The sequence below is a fragment of the Drosophila rhopaloa genome, unplaced genomic scaffold (assembly GCF_018152115.1).
Source record: "Drosophila rhopaloa isolate 14029-0021.01 unplaced genomic scaffold, ASM1815211v1 contig_155, whole genome shotgun sequence".
Lineage (NCBI taxonomy): Eukaryota > Metazoa > Arthropoda > Insecta > Diptera > Drosophilidae > Drosophila > Drosophila rhopaloa.
Genome location: NW_025335034.1, coordinates 7472844 through 7488406, shown reverse-complemented (window position 1 = coordinate 7488406; position 15563 = coordinate 7472844). Strand labels below are relative to the sequence as shown.

At 38.7% G+C, this 15563-nt stretch overlaps 2 protein-coding genes across 2 annotated transcripts in view; one reads left to right on the top strand and one right to left on the bottom strand.

Moving 5' to 3' along the window:
• Positions 1–5282: 5282 nt before the first annotated feature.
• LOC108052677 lies at positions 5283–5629 on the bottom strand. Its single transcript, XM_017135121.1, is given in 2 exon segments — positions 5283–5552; positions 5555–5629. Coding segments are annotated over 2 exon segments (345 nt in total).
• Positions 5630–8107: 2478 nt separating this feature from the next.
• LOC108052675 (zinc finger protein rotund) overlaps positions 8108–15563 on the top strand; it is a 40191-nt gene continuing 32735 nt past the window's right edge. Inside the window, exons 1-2 of the mRNA XM_044457221.1 lie at positions 8108–8577; positions 9227–9772. Coding sequence (XP_044313156.1) covers positions 8134–8577; positions 9227–9772 — 990 coding nt within the window. The 5' untranslated portion in view covers positions 8108–8133. The remainder of the gene's footprint in view (positions 8578–9226; positions 9773–15563) is intronic.

The window sequence follows — 15563 nt, the reverse complement described above, 5'->3', positions numbered from 1 at the left end:
CTGTCAAAAGCAACGATATTTTACATCGCGAAATGGTTAGGCAAAATTCAGTACAATTTTACACTTTGCACTTATGGTTAAAAAAACAAAAGTAATTGAAGGTAATGACAAAAGTTTTCTTTCTTCATCATAAAATAAATAAGTGAACAAACATTTGAAATATTTTTTCCTAATCTTTACCCTAATTGTCACTTGGTTAATATATATTGCAGGACACATTTTCACTATGGTCGATTTCTACTTTAGAAATGTTTATGTATTTAAGTCAGACGAAAACAACTCATTTGTAACCCATTACTTGCGCCATTGAATTTTGAAAACCTGACAAATATATGTTTTAACTGATTGAGCGCGGGTCTGTAAGAAAACACAATTGTTAGGGATATATTTTAGCTGAGCAAGGTGTCCACAATATTGTTGTTTGTTGTTTGAAGTTTTTAAAGTAACATTTTTAAGTACTAATTGATTGCTACAGCAATTAACCAATTGACTTTGTTTATTAGTCGCCCAATGTCAATATCCCCCAAAAAGTGAATAAAACAATCAAATAAAACCATTTGGGAAAAATTTGGATGACCAGTGAAATAGATTTTCTGAGATACCCCCAGGCGGATCTTAATTAGAAAAACGCTTCGCAGGACCGCCAATCGAAGGTGCTTAAATGATTATGCATGGTACCTGGTACAAGGGACCTCAGTTGGCGCATCATCCTCACTCGAATCCGCACAACAGCTCGCTCGGCCACAGTGACTACCACCAGTTCCGCTCGTACCCCTCGTTCGTTGTAACCCCCTACCACGATGGCCATGTCCAGGGCCCGGCCACGCCCACTCCCTGCCCGGCCCCGCCAACGCCCTGCCACGGTCCAATTCCAGTTTCAGTTTCGGTTCCCGTCTGCCAGACCGGCGGCCAGGGGTCGCCAGTAATCGTCGAGGGTTCCTTTACCGCCGCAACCGTCGCCGCTGCCGTCACCGTCGGAGGATCCAGCGCCACGCCCCTCCTGCCCAGTCCGCCCATCAAGATCGAGCAGGTCTTCGGCGAGCCCTCTTCCCTGGGAGCCGTGGTCGAGGACTACGCGCTAAGCCTCGACTGCCCCGTGGAGCACTCGTTTCGGGTGAGTACACGGCGAGAAGATAAATTTAATGTGGGCAAAAAAAATTAGAAAGTATTCCCTTGATGAAAATTGCAAATGGATGTTATTTAAATAGCCTAAACAAATGGGAATATATTAAAATTAATGACAATTCTGTTTGTTGTGTGATATAGTTTAAATTGTTATTTATTTTTATACTCATCCAATTAGTATTACTTCCAAGAAAAAATGTCATACTTAGTGAAGAAGCCATTTAATATTCGATATATATTATAAGTAATTCTAACCATCTTTAAACAAACAACGTACAAGGCCCCTTAAATAGTACTATGCCCTTTTATGTAAGCTTTAGTTTTGTAAACTATTCTATCATTTATAATAAATAAATAAACAAATAAATAAATAAAAAAAAAATAATAAGAAATAAATAAATAATATATATATATATATATTTGTTAATATAAATGATCACCATCTACGCAAAATAGTCTTTCAGTTTTAGAGCTATCTGGATTATATAGTAATTTGTAGAAACTCAATCCTAGGACAGATCCGAAAAAAGTAAGGAAAATAAAAGCAAAATTTATTATTTATTTAAAATATTAGGATAAAACTCGAGAGATAGCAGTTTTTACTAATTTAAAAAATAGATTTTTAATTTTATACAAATCAAGGGACTATACCATATAGGTGCTTTTGAAGAATCGAAAAATATATTGGAAAATCGACATAACTTCATTGTTTTTTACAAATCGATATACAGTAGTTTTATAAAATATAAAATTATAGATGCAAGGGTATATAAACTTCGTCCTAGATGAAATATTTTTAATATTAAACAAAAAATAAAAAAGCTGTTGTATTAAGGAAAACTAGAAAGGCAAGTCGAAGTTTATATACCCTTGCAGTTATTACAAAACGACTAGATTTCGATTTCTATGCCTATGAAGCTTTGTCGATTTTGCGCTGCATTTTGCCACTTTCTAGAGCAGCTAAATGATATTGTTGTCCGGTTTTGACAAAACTAAAAGCGTATTTCTGATATAGTAGATAATTACCATATCCCAAAGGAATATTTTGATAAATAGAAAAACAGCAAAACAAAGATTTTTTTATTTGTATTTTTTAATTTTTAATAAAAACCGTATTCCATAGTTTTTAAATATTAACAAATCCGAAAGAACAAAAAAAAATTAAAAACAACATAGTTATACTTTTAAAAAAAAGAACTTAAAAAAAATACAAACTTTGTTGTTTTTAGTTATTTTTTTGTTCTGTGGGATTTGGTAATATTTAAATATTATGGAATATTATTAATTAAATTAAAATCGGACAACAATATCATATAGCTGCCTTGGACACGATGCCAAAATGCATCGCAAATCGACACAGCTTCATTGTTTTTCCTAATATATGTAGGAATAGAAATCGAAATGTAGTAGATTTGTAACATATTCAAGGGTATATATACTTCAGCTTGCCGCAGTTTGCTTCCTTTCTTGTTTTTTGTTTACTACCAATTTTACTAAGTTTAAGCATTCAAAAATCGCAGATATTTAAAAAAATAACATTTTAAACACGTTGACAAATAAAATAAAACATAATTTTATTATTTTTTTTTCATTATAGCATCTTATTTATTATTAATTCTTGAGACATTTTTCAAGTCTTCGTAAAATATTTTTTGCTGTCTTCAATTTATCGCAGCTGTTCGTACCCTGATTTTTTAACAGTGTATGGATAATGTTATTATGGTAAATTATCGGTTGGCATCCCCATTGAAGCAGCTGCTGCACTTGTTTTCCCTCTGTCCCAGCACCGAAAAGTGGGCGTGCTCCAAATCAATTTCCATAAAATCATCCAATAACACTTAAAAGCCAAGCAGGGCAAAAAAACGACACACAAGTGGCAGACGAGTAAAAAAACAGGAAAACAAACACGCCCCCAACTCGAAGAGCGCGTAAAGAGAATCCGTACTCTCTTTAAAAGAAAGCAAGAGCAAGAGCGGCCCCGAAAAAAGAGAGCTCGTGCTTTCGAGTGTTTTTTTTGGGGAAAATGCTCAAGCTTTTTTCTAAAGGGTTGAAGGATACTTTTTCCCAGCTGGGTTCGTGCACAGGATATGCCATAATTGCCTGGCTTTCAAAGCTTTTTGCAGTCTAATGGCAATTGACTTGATGGCTTTAACTGACTGAGAAAAATTAAGGCCATCAACAGGTGCAATGCGAAGGACTAGAGTTGTTAGAAGTAGCTTTCAACCTGTGGAATTAACTGTTTTTAAGAGAGCCAAGTAAGTTTGGCTATGGTTTTATAGTTTCAATTTTTCTTACTATTATTTTATTTATTTGATATATATTTTAAGATTTATTTTATTTAAGTTATTTGAGCTTAAAATGACAATATATACCACCTTCTACTATAAGTATTAAAAAATATATTATATTTTCAAGCTTAATAAGCTTTAATTTATATTTTTAATGGAAAAATCAAATATTTTTATAAAGAATTGCCCAACTCAGTAACTCATTTAAGTAAAAAGAGTGTCATTGGAACGAAGGTTCAAAAATGTATTATTAGTACAAAACATGCGTTTCTTATCCCCGCCTAATTCTATAGCATACATTTCAATTATGCTGCACGAATCCATGTTTTCTTATATTTTTCTCAGCTTATATCTTAAAGCCAATATCATTTTTTACTGCTAGTAATGCAAAATGGACGCACGTTCCTTACGCTTATCAGGACATTTCACCAACACCGCCAAAGGCATATATATACACGCAACAGCTAAGTGTGTGTGGACTCCCAGCAAAGGGCAGCTGAAAATCCTTGAACATAAAAGGAAAACAAGAAAGCGCCAGCACATGCACATAAAAACATATGCTCTAGGATTTAGTTTGGGGCCCCATTCGCCGACGCGCTGCCCGCGCAACGCCGACTTCGACTACGACGCCGACTGCGCTGCAAATGCAACTACTGCACTCGGAAATCGTTGTGTTCTTTTTGTTGTTGCTTAAGGGTCATGATGCTGGTCCCTCGTACTTCTTTTAAGCCAAATCGGCTTAGAAGAGCCTTGCAAGAAAGTAATCTTAATACAGTTTTGAAATCTACGAGAGAATATATATGGCGGCAGTGTGGGGTCAAGAAAATGATATGGAAAATAGAAAACTTAACAAATACACACAAAGGTGGCCGTTTATTATTTGCACGGCTAAAAATTGTTGCCTTTTCTAATAGAAAATTATTTAAAGCTGAGGTCGTCATAGCGTTTCAAAAATAAATTGTAGGCTTTAAAAATGTGTGGGCTTTAATGTTTCAATTGATTGAAAAATTTACAAATTGTATTTGATTGGCCTGTCAACTCTTTTATATTATTCAAAAAAGAAATGATGAAATTTATTTTGTCAATTTTTGGAAAACTTTATTAAGATTTATAACCATAAGCCCCTCAAATTTGATTTCATCTTTATCGAATTCATTCCATGAATATTCCTTGATCTTGTTTCGACTTGGAAATTCTCTCGAACGATTTACCAGTCGCGCAGGCACAACTTCTTTTAAAGGGGAAAAATTGCAGCGGATAATAGAAAAACATTCAGAGAAATTGCACAGTAAGCGGCAACAAACAAAACAGCGAGCTTCAGCTGCGGAAAAAATAGTAAGAAAAAGGGAAATAATATAAACAAAATGAAGGAAAAGAAATTGGCGCTCGTGAAATGTTAACGGGGCCAGGAGGGCGCTGAGTTGAGCAGTGGCAGGAACCATCTCTGCAGCTATCCCGGAGCTGCGACGCCGGCAGAGGCAGTGACGTCGACGGCGACGCCGGCAGCGCTGAATGTTTTTATCCTTTCTTCGATGTGTCGTCGCGGCATTTTCCTCTTCCCCTATCTGTGTGTGTGTGTGAGTGCGAGTGTGTTTGTGCCAGGACATCACACGGTTTCGCTTTTCTTTTACAACTTTTTGTTATTATTTCGTTTTTTGCTCGACGCCTGCAATGTATTTCTTTCAGTTTGCTGGCGTTTTTTGCTTCATGTGCAAGAAAAAATACCATTTTACTTGGCTTTTTTATGTCTCTGTGTATGTGTGTGGCGGTGTGCGTGTTTGTTACTACTGCTTTTCCGAGCTCTACTTCTTGAGTTTCCTTTTCGCGCGCGCCATTTCGCTGCTGCTCTTCCACAGCTCCTGCTGCTACTTACCCGTACAACAAACATGGCCATAAGTCGCCGGAGCTCGCTTCCGCTCAGTCTGTTTTCCTTTTTCCACCAGTCGCTGCCTCTGCCGCGGTGGACGCCGCAGCCGCAGTCGCAGTCGGCGTCGCAGTAGCCGCGACTGTTGCATGTGGTCCGGGGTTTGTTGCCTTTGGCGGGCTGCAACTCTCGTTGTCTTCAGTTCGCTTGGGCTTGGCCAAATCTATTGGTCGCGGTGCCGCGCTCGCGTCCGTGTCCACATCCGCATCCGCAACCGTGCCGCATCCGCATCGGCAACCGTGTCCTTCCGCGGTCGACAGCTGCGGCCACCGCACGCCAGATGGCGCCTCATCGTGGCCAGGGCTGAAAACTGCAATTAGGCTAACGCGGAGTGGTTTTGGGGGATGGATTGGTATAGGAATCACATTCATGCCAAATTACATCATAGCAGGACCCAGGTTTTCAATCGGATTTGCGGACGGACATAAGGACATGGTTAGGACGACTTGACAGTTGGTGCTAATCAAAGATAGTTATACCTTATTGTATGTATGGTTACCACTTATTTGGAACCAAAATTCCTCACATTGACACAACGCAAGCCTTACTCAAAAGATAATCTTGAAGATGAATATAACCGCTGAAAAACACTACCTATTCGAGTCTTAGGTATTAAAGCTGAGTTAATCAAAACTTCCGGTTATCTGAATATTTGGAAATAGGGTTAGGCTGAAAACAATGAAGGCTTTTTGAGGAAGGGTATATATAAATACATGTATGATTTAATAGCTCATATGCATAATATTCCACAATATTCTTCTTCAAAATGGGAAATATATTACTGTAACAATTTTAAAATATTGCTCTAGGGCCAAATATACATTTCATTAGTTCTAAAAAATGCAATATCGAAGTTTAGAGCTGTAAAAATAAAAATAAATAAAATTGCTTTTTACACTACAGTACAACGAGGAAATATAAAAGTTGTGAATCTATTTTGTATATTTCACCATTTCTTACCACTTAAAATTTAAGAAGGAAAATCAAAATAATAAAAATCACAAACATGAGCAAAGAAAATCAATCTGCCGCACCGCCCAGCGCTCCGCCCTTCCGCATGTCGCGCAAATTCAGCTTTATTTTCTATTTTTTCCTCATTCTTCGCTTTTCTTACAAGAAAATGCTGCAGTGCGCGCTGAAACTGCAAATGTATGTCCTTATAACGGGCAGTGTGCATATAAAAAAGGAGCAAAGGGGGGAATTATAAAATAAAAAAGGGCAGAAATAACAGAAACTGCACCAGGAGGAAGGTTGCGAGGAGCAACAAAACATTCACAACACACAAGAGTCTCAGTTAACGCACACATGCACCGTATTTCTTTCCGTCTGTGTGTGTGTGGGCTTGTATGTATGAAGCATTCGCGCGCGCTCGCCATTTTCCTTTGCCTTGAGCTGCTGCACTTTGGCTTCCAGTTGGGTTTCTCAGTTGTTGCAGGTTATCCCACGCTCGCTGACGGACGGAGACGTAGACGGACTCACGGACACACACAAGACAGCCGGGCAAGCGGACAACCGGACAGCCGGAAACCCACACAAACGCACCCGAGAGACCAACCAGCAAACACTCACACTCAAATCTTCTCTTATCAGCCTCAAATGACGGTGTGAAAAATGGTTAGCTGCGACTTTAAGTGGCGTATACGTGATATCGACACAGTTCAACGTGGCGTATACTTTGTGCTACGCAATGGCAAACCACATGAAAGCGCACTTTTCACCTACAGTGCCAAAACCATGAGAACCTTAAATGAAGTTACTTATCATAAGTGCAAATTAAAACAAAATGGACATTTAAGATAAACGATAAAAACTTCGAGTTAAATAACTAATACCACGATTAAAGTTCCTTCACAAAAGTGCAAAAGAAAAAAGACAAAACCATGTAAATTTCACAAATAAACTAAAAAAAATTGTAACGCAAAGTTCCTATCACCCAGTGCAAATAAAATATATAAGTAAAATATTAATACCACTTTTAACAAATAAAATAATCTGCTAAGTAATTTTAACAAACAACTAAAATATTTATTAACCCAAATACTAATTAAAATAATAATAACAAAATTGAGAAAATACCAATTGGAAATAACAAAGAACACTTAACGGAAAAACCAAATAGACCCGCAGCACTTGACGACTAACTTAACACAATACTCACCCACCAAATGGAAATCGCTACCAACCGGAAAAAAACCTAAGCGCCATCCAGGAAATGAAACAATCATAGATGAAAAGTAAACAAAAACAAGCCAGCTGAGCAAATAAATCAAAACGCAAGGCAAAGAGCGACGAGCGACGACGTAGTGTTTACTAAACAATAAACAAAACATCAAGCAAAAAAACATATTGGTCAACATATTCAAGTAAACGAATTCCTACACATGTCCATCACGAGGATAACCATGAAACTCATAAAAAAAATAGGAAACTGACAGCCAGCGAAACTTTTTCAAGGTCGTCGTTGGCAAAGTTCTGGTGGCAAATCATTTCTATTTGTTTCAATTGGGTGGGCTCCTAAAAAAGGGGGCGAGCGGAAAAAGTTTTTGAAGTGCACTCCGCCCCCGCCATCTAAAATAAAATAAAAGTTAAGCCCAAATAAAACGACATCAAATTTGGTTGCAAACTTTTTGTGCGCTTTGCGTTCTGTTTTTTCAATGTGTGTATATGGAAAATCAAACAAACTGTGCTTCAGTTAGATAAATTGCTGTAAGCGTGGGTTTTCCCCGTTCGAAAGTGAAATTCTCGGACAGGAAAAAAAAGCGTTGCCTACATTTGGGCGCCACTGGGTTGGTTGTCATGCACGAACTCATTGGCAAATACAGCCATCCGGACATGGACGTGGACATGCTGAAGGATCAGCTGAAGCGGGGTAGCTACATGAGCGCCCTCGGACCGCCCACCCCCGGCGCTTCCGCCCCCTCGCCCTTCCTGATGCCCGCCGAATTCTACAAGAGCCTCTTCGCCAGCGCCGTTCTCCAGCAGCAACAGCAGCACAAGCTCTTCGCCGGAGCGCCCTCCCCCAGTCCAGGTCCCAGCCTATCACCGTCCTCAGGTCGTTCGCATCCACCCAGCAATTTGTTGTTCTCCACGGCAGCTGCAGTGGCGCATTGTGTGGCAGAGGATGGTGAAGTGAAGACGGAGCTCGAAGAGCCTGATCAGGAGACTGAGACGGAGACCCGGGAAATCGCTGGAGAGGATGAGGAGCAGAAGCCCAGCAATGGAAAAAACCCAACACGGAATGTTAGTATGGGAAAATGAGTGGAAGTAAATGAGGGGTCATAAATGGGATTTCAAGGGGCTTAATTTTGATTATTTTGGGATGCAGATAAGTACAAATAAAACAGGGCTTTCCTGTGTCTGCTCTCTCTCTCTTCATATGTAATTTAAGTTCGTTTTGTAGATGAAGCAACCCTCAAATTAGATTATTTGCCCTACAATTAAAACGTAATTCTCACATGATATACAAGGTTTCTATATTATTTACGTCAACGTGATATAGCGGATATTTAAATAGTAATTAAGGTCCCAAGCATATCATTTTAAATCGATATTAACCAAATATGTGGATTTTTGTTGTATCTATGTTGTACGCCAAATAATAAAATCTTTTTAACTTGTGAACATGGTACAGGTACTCTTTTCTAGTTTTTACTTCTAAGCTTGATATGTTTTTGTGAGCATTTTTTTAATGTTCATATGGAATGTTTGGTGTGAATGATCTTTTAACTCATAATAATGCTTATATCTGCAAGAATATAGAAGGCCGTTTCGTGAGATGAATGCCATTAAAAATGTTTTTTTTTTCATGCCCAATGCATTAACCAACAACATTTTTAAATGTTTGACGAAACCCGTTTTCACAGCAGCAACAATCCATTTTTCATTGCAGAAGCCGCACAACAACAACGGCTACTCTTGGTCCACCAGCAACAACAACGAGGTTGTCAGTAATAATACCAACAACAACAACCATCCAACAACACCACCCACTCCACCCAACGAAGCAAGCGCCACCCAAGCGACTTCAGTGTCCGCAATTAATTTGAATCAAGCCCAACCCGCATCACAGACGCGTCCAAACTTTGGCAGCTCCGTAAAGTCACCACCAACAGAACCGGACGCGGTCACCGCCGCCACGTGCAAAAGTCAGGAGAACAACTCCAGCTCGAACCCGCACTCAGGCCAACCCCATAACCCCCACTCCGACCCCGGTCCAGTTCAGACCCCCAGTTCGAATCCAACGGCCGCTGCCGTGGCCGCCGCTGCCGCCGCCGCTGCCGCTGCCAACATGCCGATCGGCGGCGTCCAGGGCCAGAACCCCACCCAGGGCCTGGTCCACTGGATGAGCGCCGTGATGGCCGAGCACATGACCGGCCAGACGCACCACGATCCGGGAGCCGTGGGCATGCACTACATGTGGAACGGCAACGTTGACGTGAGTACCACGGCCTTAGATTCACGGGGATTCATGGGCTAAATGCCGGGGGCGTGTCGCTTGTTAATTTAAGCGACACTCAAAAAAAAAATCATTCTTTTGAAAATCACATCACCATCTGATGGTTGTCATTTTTGGCATATTTATATCTCAAATGCATTTTCTGTGCCGAGCGCATAAATAAAGTTTACATCTTTATCAGTGATGAGTTTGAGGTGACTAGCAAAGAGAATATTTGTACCACAAACGTGAAAAATACCTACAAATTGTTTATAAATGATAACTAAACTAAACTTTTAGTATTAGTAGACATTTTATAATACAAGAAACTAATTCTTAACATTCGATTCGCAAAAAACTTTAGACCCAAATTTCTGATTTGAAATCTTAATCTGTTTGTTTTGATAATAACGTCTTTTATCTTATCAAATTTTGCTTGGAATCAAAACTTTAGAATCTTCAATAATTTATTTTCATAATTAAACTAAATGACTGGCTTACAGAATTTCGTAAATTTATATTGATGTATTTAATTAAATTGTTCAGTGTTTAAACACAGATTAAATATTTCATTTTTAATCAGACCTCAAAAGCGAACTTCAAAGTTCAAGTACGGTTTTCAAATTAAAAAGCTTTAAATTTGTTTTTATAAATTATATGTTTTGAACCGTGGTAGTGGTGATATACGGTACCCGTAATAATGTACGTAAGTTCCTAATGGTTTGCGCTAATCTGCCTTTTAAATAAAATTAAAGCCATATTTCATGAAATAAAAAAAAAACATTAAACTATTATCAACTTGCTTTGTGATAAAAAAATATTTTAAATTGTGTCAGTGTACAAACTTTCGACTTGTCGCTGAAGTTTGTCTTGCATTTTTTCCTCTTCATGGACCAACTTTTCAGAGATAAAGCAAGTGAAACGCAGTTCGAAAAAGGGAAAAGTCGAGCATGAAAAACTTTTCTACTTGACACTGCAGTCGGGTGCTAGATGATAGTGGTCTCAGAGCAATGAAGCTGCGCCATAATTAATATGCAAGCAAACTTGCCCAGCTAAGTGAATTAAATGAGTGATAGCTGTCTGTAAAAATTAAACGGGGTCCTTAATTGGATTGCAGTCTAATTATATGCATTTTTTGAGATTTTTATCAGCACTTCAAGTTTGTATGCCTTAGATTTTCTTGACTTTCTGCCACACTGGAGTTAATAATGGCAAAAAATTGCCTAGTTTCCTAGCAAATCTGCTTAAAACTTGACCGAAGACGACGACCTTAACCCTTGAGTCCTGCTTCAGGTCAAGTCTTCAGTTAAAGAACCCATTCCCGGTGCCTGGCCAGCAACCCTTTTTCAATTCCAGCAGCTCATCTGCGACGATTCTTATGAACAGAGGATGGGCCACCCTCCCCCTGCACTTTCACTGGCAAAACTTCGGGCCAACAACTGTTTCGGCTAACTCATCCCCTTCGCCGTCTGACCCCAAACCCTCAGCCCTTTCCCCTTCCAAGCAGACGCGACGCTGAAAAAAATCCTTTTGAGCTTCCCCTCCCCTAATCTTTTTACCTTTTTGTTTTGTTTTTGCCCGCTGCTCCTTCTGCGAGTTTCCAGCAAAACGCTTTACTCTCTGCTCGCGTGCCACGGTGTGTAAAAAATCGTACGATTTTTTCCTTGCATTTTTTGTGCGTTTTTCAAGATGTAAACAAGTTTTTCTTTGCGCGTCGCGTTAAACATTGTTTTGTTGGTCTTGTTTTTCACCCACCTCTTTTTTGCTCCGGCTTTCTTTGTTTTTCCTTTTGCTTTTCATTGAGCTCGAGCGAGTTTCCCAACAATTTTTTTAAGGAGCAGCGAAATTATTGTTTTGAATGGAGAGTGATTGTCTCCAAGGACGACGACGTGTCCAGGCAGAAAGGTTCACCTTGGTTTTCCCCACTCAGCCCGGAATCTCCATTCAATGGACTCGTTAGCGAGTCCTGGCGAAACCCATTTAAAACTTTACTACACCCGCATGATTCTTAAAGGATATTCGTAGTTAATTAATTTTTAAAGTTGAACAATGGTGTCTCCTTTTGCTATCCATCTGCCCTTTACCAACTCGCTGCGTCAACAATCATCGGATTTTTTGCTGCTGTTGTCACTTGCATTAGCGAAATTAGTTAACCGAGACAAGCAGTGCAAAGTTAGTAAAGAAGCTCTTTAATTAATTTTGCACTTAATTTTCGCCAAAGCGTAACACTAAAGTAGATTAGTTAGACGGGAATGAATTATTTATCCTTTAAATATATGCAGAGCTCGTTTGCGGTATAGATGAAACCAGTAACCACGACACGTTGCAAAACAAAGCTTTGCAATTAATACTTACGCTTCAATTAGACGAAAAAACCGTCAACGAAAAAGTGAAAATTGAAATCCGAAGCGAACCAAACCAGCCACACTCCACCTTCGACTCCACCTCGAATGGAATTGAGTCCGATTCTGTATCCGAGGCTAAATCTGACTAATGGGGCCAGTCACGGCACGTCGAATTGGAAACGAAGTTAGACCCAAAGCGGAAAAAAGGGCGGAAAGGAGAACCGCCAAAACCGCAAGCAACTTCAATTTTTTAAAGTAATTGCAACAAAGTTGGACACAATTTTTGTGTAGCAACAAAATCAACAAGAACCGGCGACAACCTATTCTAACCTCAGACCCGGCGCTGCACTTTGCCGACTAAAAAAACTAAGCAGCCCGTAAAGGTTACTGAAGGAAAGCAAAGACTTAAATTCCCTTGCTGAAAATTATTAAATTATTTACTTTTTAAAATTACTTAAGTTCAGTTAAATTCTTTAACAAGTTTTTTTCTTAACAATTCCTAACAATGTTCAGCTTCTAGAATAATCCAGTATATTTTGCTTAATTTTATTCCAGACGTTATGAAAAAAAAACGTTTCCATAAATTAAAATAAAATAAAATAAATTTAATAAGATGACCATTTCTAATAACAAACTTATTCACGTAGTTATAGAAGTTAGAAAAAGTTAGTTAGAAAATCTGTTTAAATTTTTGTTTTAGAAAATATTGATAGCTTTTTAAGCCCAAAGACAAATTTGTTTAAAATAGTTTTTTAAATAAGATCATGCAAACTTAGTAAGCTATCACTTTTTAGGTGGACAAAGGCAAGTTTCCTTGCTACATTGCAAAACTGCCTTAACCTTTCTGAAGGGCATCGCAGAAGATGAGGCAGAAGTGCGGATGGTCAAACATTTAAACACGAAAAAAACCGAAAATTTAGTTTATTTTTTCTTTTTGACTAAATGCGAAAAAAATCAATAGAAGCAGACAGTGGCAACATGACGAAAAAGATGTGAAGCCGAAGGAAATAAAATAAAAATGAAATGCACACGGAAAAAATGGGCCGGGAGCAGGAGCATGCTAAGCCAAGGTGCAGGGGGCACAAACGGAGTACGCTGGAGTGGTCCGTCTTGCGAGGATGAGTTGGAGGCTCGGACCGGACCAAAACCCCCGTCAAAGGTTGCTACATTGTGCAAAACACGCTCTGGGACTGGGTTCGGGGTCTATTCGAGTCCTGTCGGATGGTCAGGACGTGCAATTGCAAAGGGAAAAAATGTTTCAACGTTGTCCGCCTAATTTTTTGCACTTTTTAACGCTGCATAGAGGCGGCTAAGCCACCCAATCGGCCCCACCCACCGGACTCGACGTCGACGCCGCTGCCAACTGCCGGCGAAGGGGTTAAAAAAATTTGTTTTGATTTTTTTCCTCTAGAAACTCTCCTTTTTTCGGGGGGCTTCAGAGCGAGACAGCGAAGGAGAAAGAGAAAGCTGCTGCTGCGCTGTGCCATTTTTTTGCGTTTCGCAAATGTCTTCCTTTTTTATTCCTGTCCATTTTGCTGCGTGCTGCAAACCGAACTTGGCGGAAATGGAAAATGGGAGTGGGCCAAGCGACGCCTTCCTGTTCCTGCTGTACTTGTATTTGGTGCTGGGCTGTTGGTTAGAGAGGACTTCCGTCCATGTCCACAGCCATGTCCATGGCTCTGGTCATCTTCATCAGCAGCTGCGTCTGTGCGTGTGTCTGTCTCTGCGCTTTTTCCCGCTTTTATTTTCCTTTTTAGCCCACCTACCAACTAGAAAGAGAGAGACGTCCTCTTCCACTTCCACTTCCACATCCACAAAGCCAACTAAAACAACAAGGCTAGCGCTCGGCGGTTCACACCCACACAAACGCACCCACGCACACTCGCACACTCGCATATGTGGGCCTATCACACAGTGGCCAACTCCCCTTGCGCTATGCAACGCTTTTTTAGCTGTGTTTTGGCCTGCTTTGTTTTGCTCCGATTTTTTGCGTTTCTGCGTTTTTGCGTTGGGCCAACACCAAAAGCCGCCGCACTTTTGTCGCTCTCGTCGGCGCTCACGTTCACCATCGCCATCGCCATCGCCGTCGCTTTGACACCTCGATTGTGTGCAGCGCGGTTTTCTATTTCAATTGGCACTCACATTTATTTGTATTAGTATTTCGAGCCGAGGGGCACCTCTTTTTTCAGTTGACTTTTCTTGGTGGTTTTCAGTTCATGCAGCCCCTTTTTTAGTAATTTTTTTTTCTTTAGAACAACGCAAAACGTAGATCTTGTTACAATTTGATTAGGGGGAAAAATGAATATAGGATCTTATATCAATCATTTATTATGATACTTTAAATATTAATTTTTTGTAGATATGTGGAACAAAAGCATGGTTTTATATTTCAATTTACACTAATTTCATCAGTGAGAAGCTCGCGAGCCCTTGATGCACACCTTTTTTTGATGCATTTTTTCCAACCTGTTTAAGTTGATAGGAAATAGGGTGAAAATGGATTAAATGTTTAGTCCAACTAAAAAGTTTAGCAAATATGTATGATATTAAATTTGTATACATGTTTTTTAATTCCGTGGAAATCATATTTGTTCACTTTATTACGAATATTTGTAATTCGATTCAATATGTTTTGCTGTCATAATAGCATAAACATAAGAATATATTGTGTAAAAACGTCAGGACGGCAAGATAATAATTTCATATTTAAATAGGTAATAAGTAATTAAAAAAAGTTAACTTGTAAAAAGTTAACTTAAATTCAAGGTATCCTAAAATAAATGTATGTAAATGTAGCAAAAAATTAGAGAGAAAATACTAAAGACAGTAAAAAGTATTAATATTGGTAGGTGCCTTATTGTAATTTTTCCAATACGTTTTTCAAAATGGCAATAATTATAAGTATATTTAAAATAATATCAGAAATTAAACTTCACGTAGAGGGTATTTTTATTTTTTTAGGTAGTGAATGATACATTTCTGACAATAGCCAGCGTCAAAAATAACAATATAAAATGCTCTATTTTGTAAAGCTTTTGTAATTATTAAAAAATGTATTAAAACCTGGAAAATATTAGCTGTCCGAATTGGCTTCGCGTCCGATTATTATTCAAAATACAGATTTAAAAACTTATACTGGATGAAAAACAAAAAATTCTTATTTCATTTCTTAGAATCAAACCTTAGAAAAAATGTATACTGGGCCGACTTTGAGTGATATTTTAGTGTTCTGAAGTGCAAATATAATATAGGCGAAACGGATAAACGAAGCATAAAAACTGCGTATGGAATGTAGTATAAAATATATATTTTCATCATCCTAGGCGGTCTAGCCATGTCCGTTTGTTACTACGCAAACGAATTTCTTAGTTTTATCGCTGTCTGGATGAAACTTTTTATTAGGTCTTTATTATAATGCAGGTTGAATATATAGGCTAACCACGCAA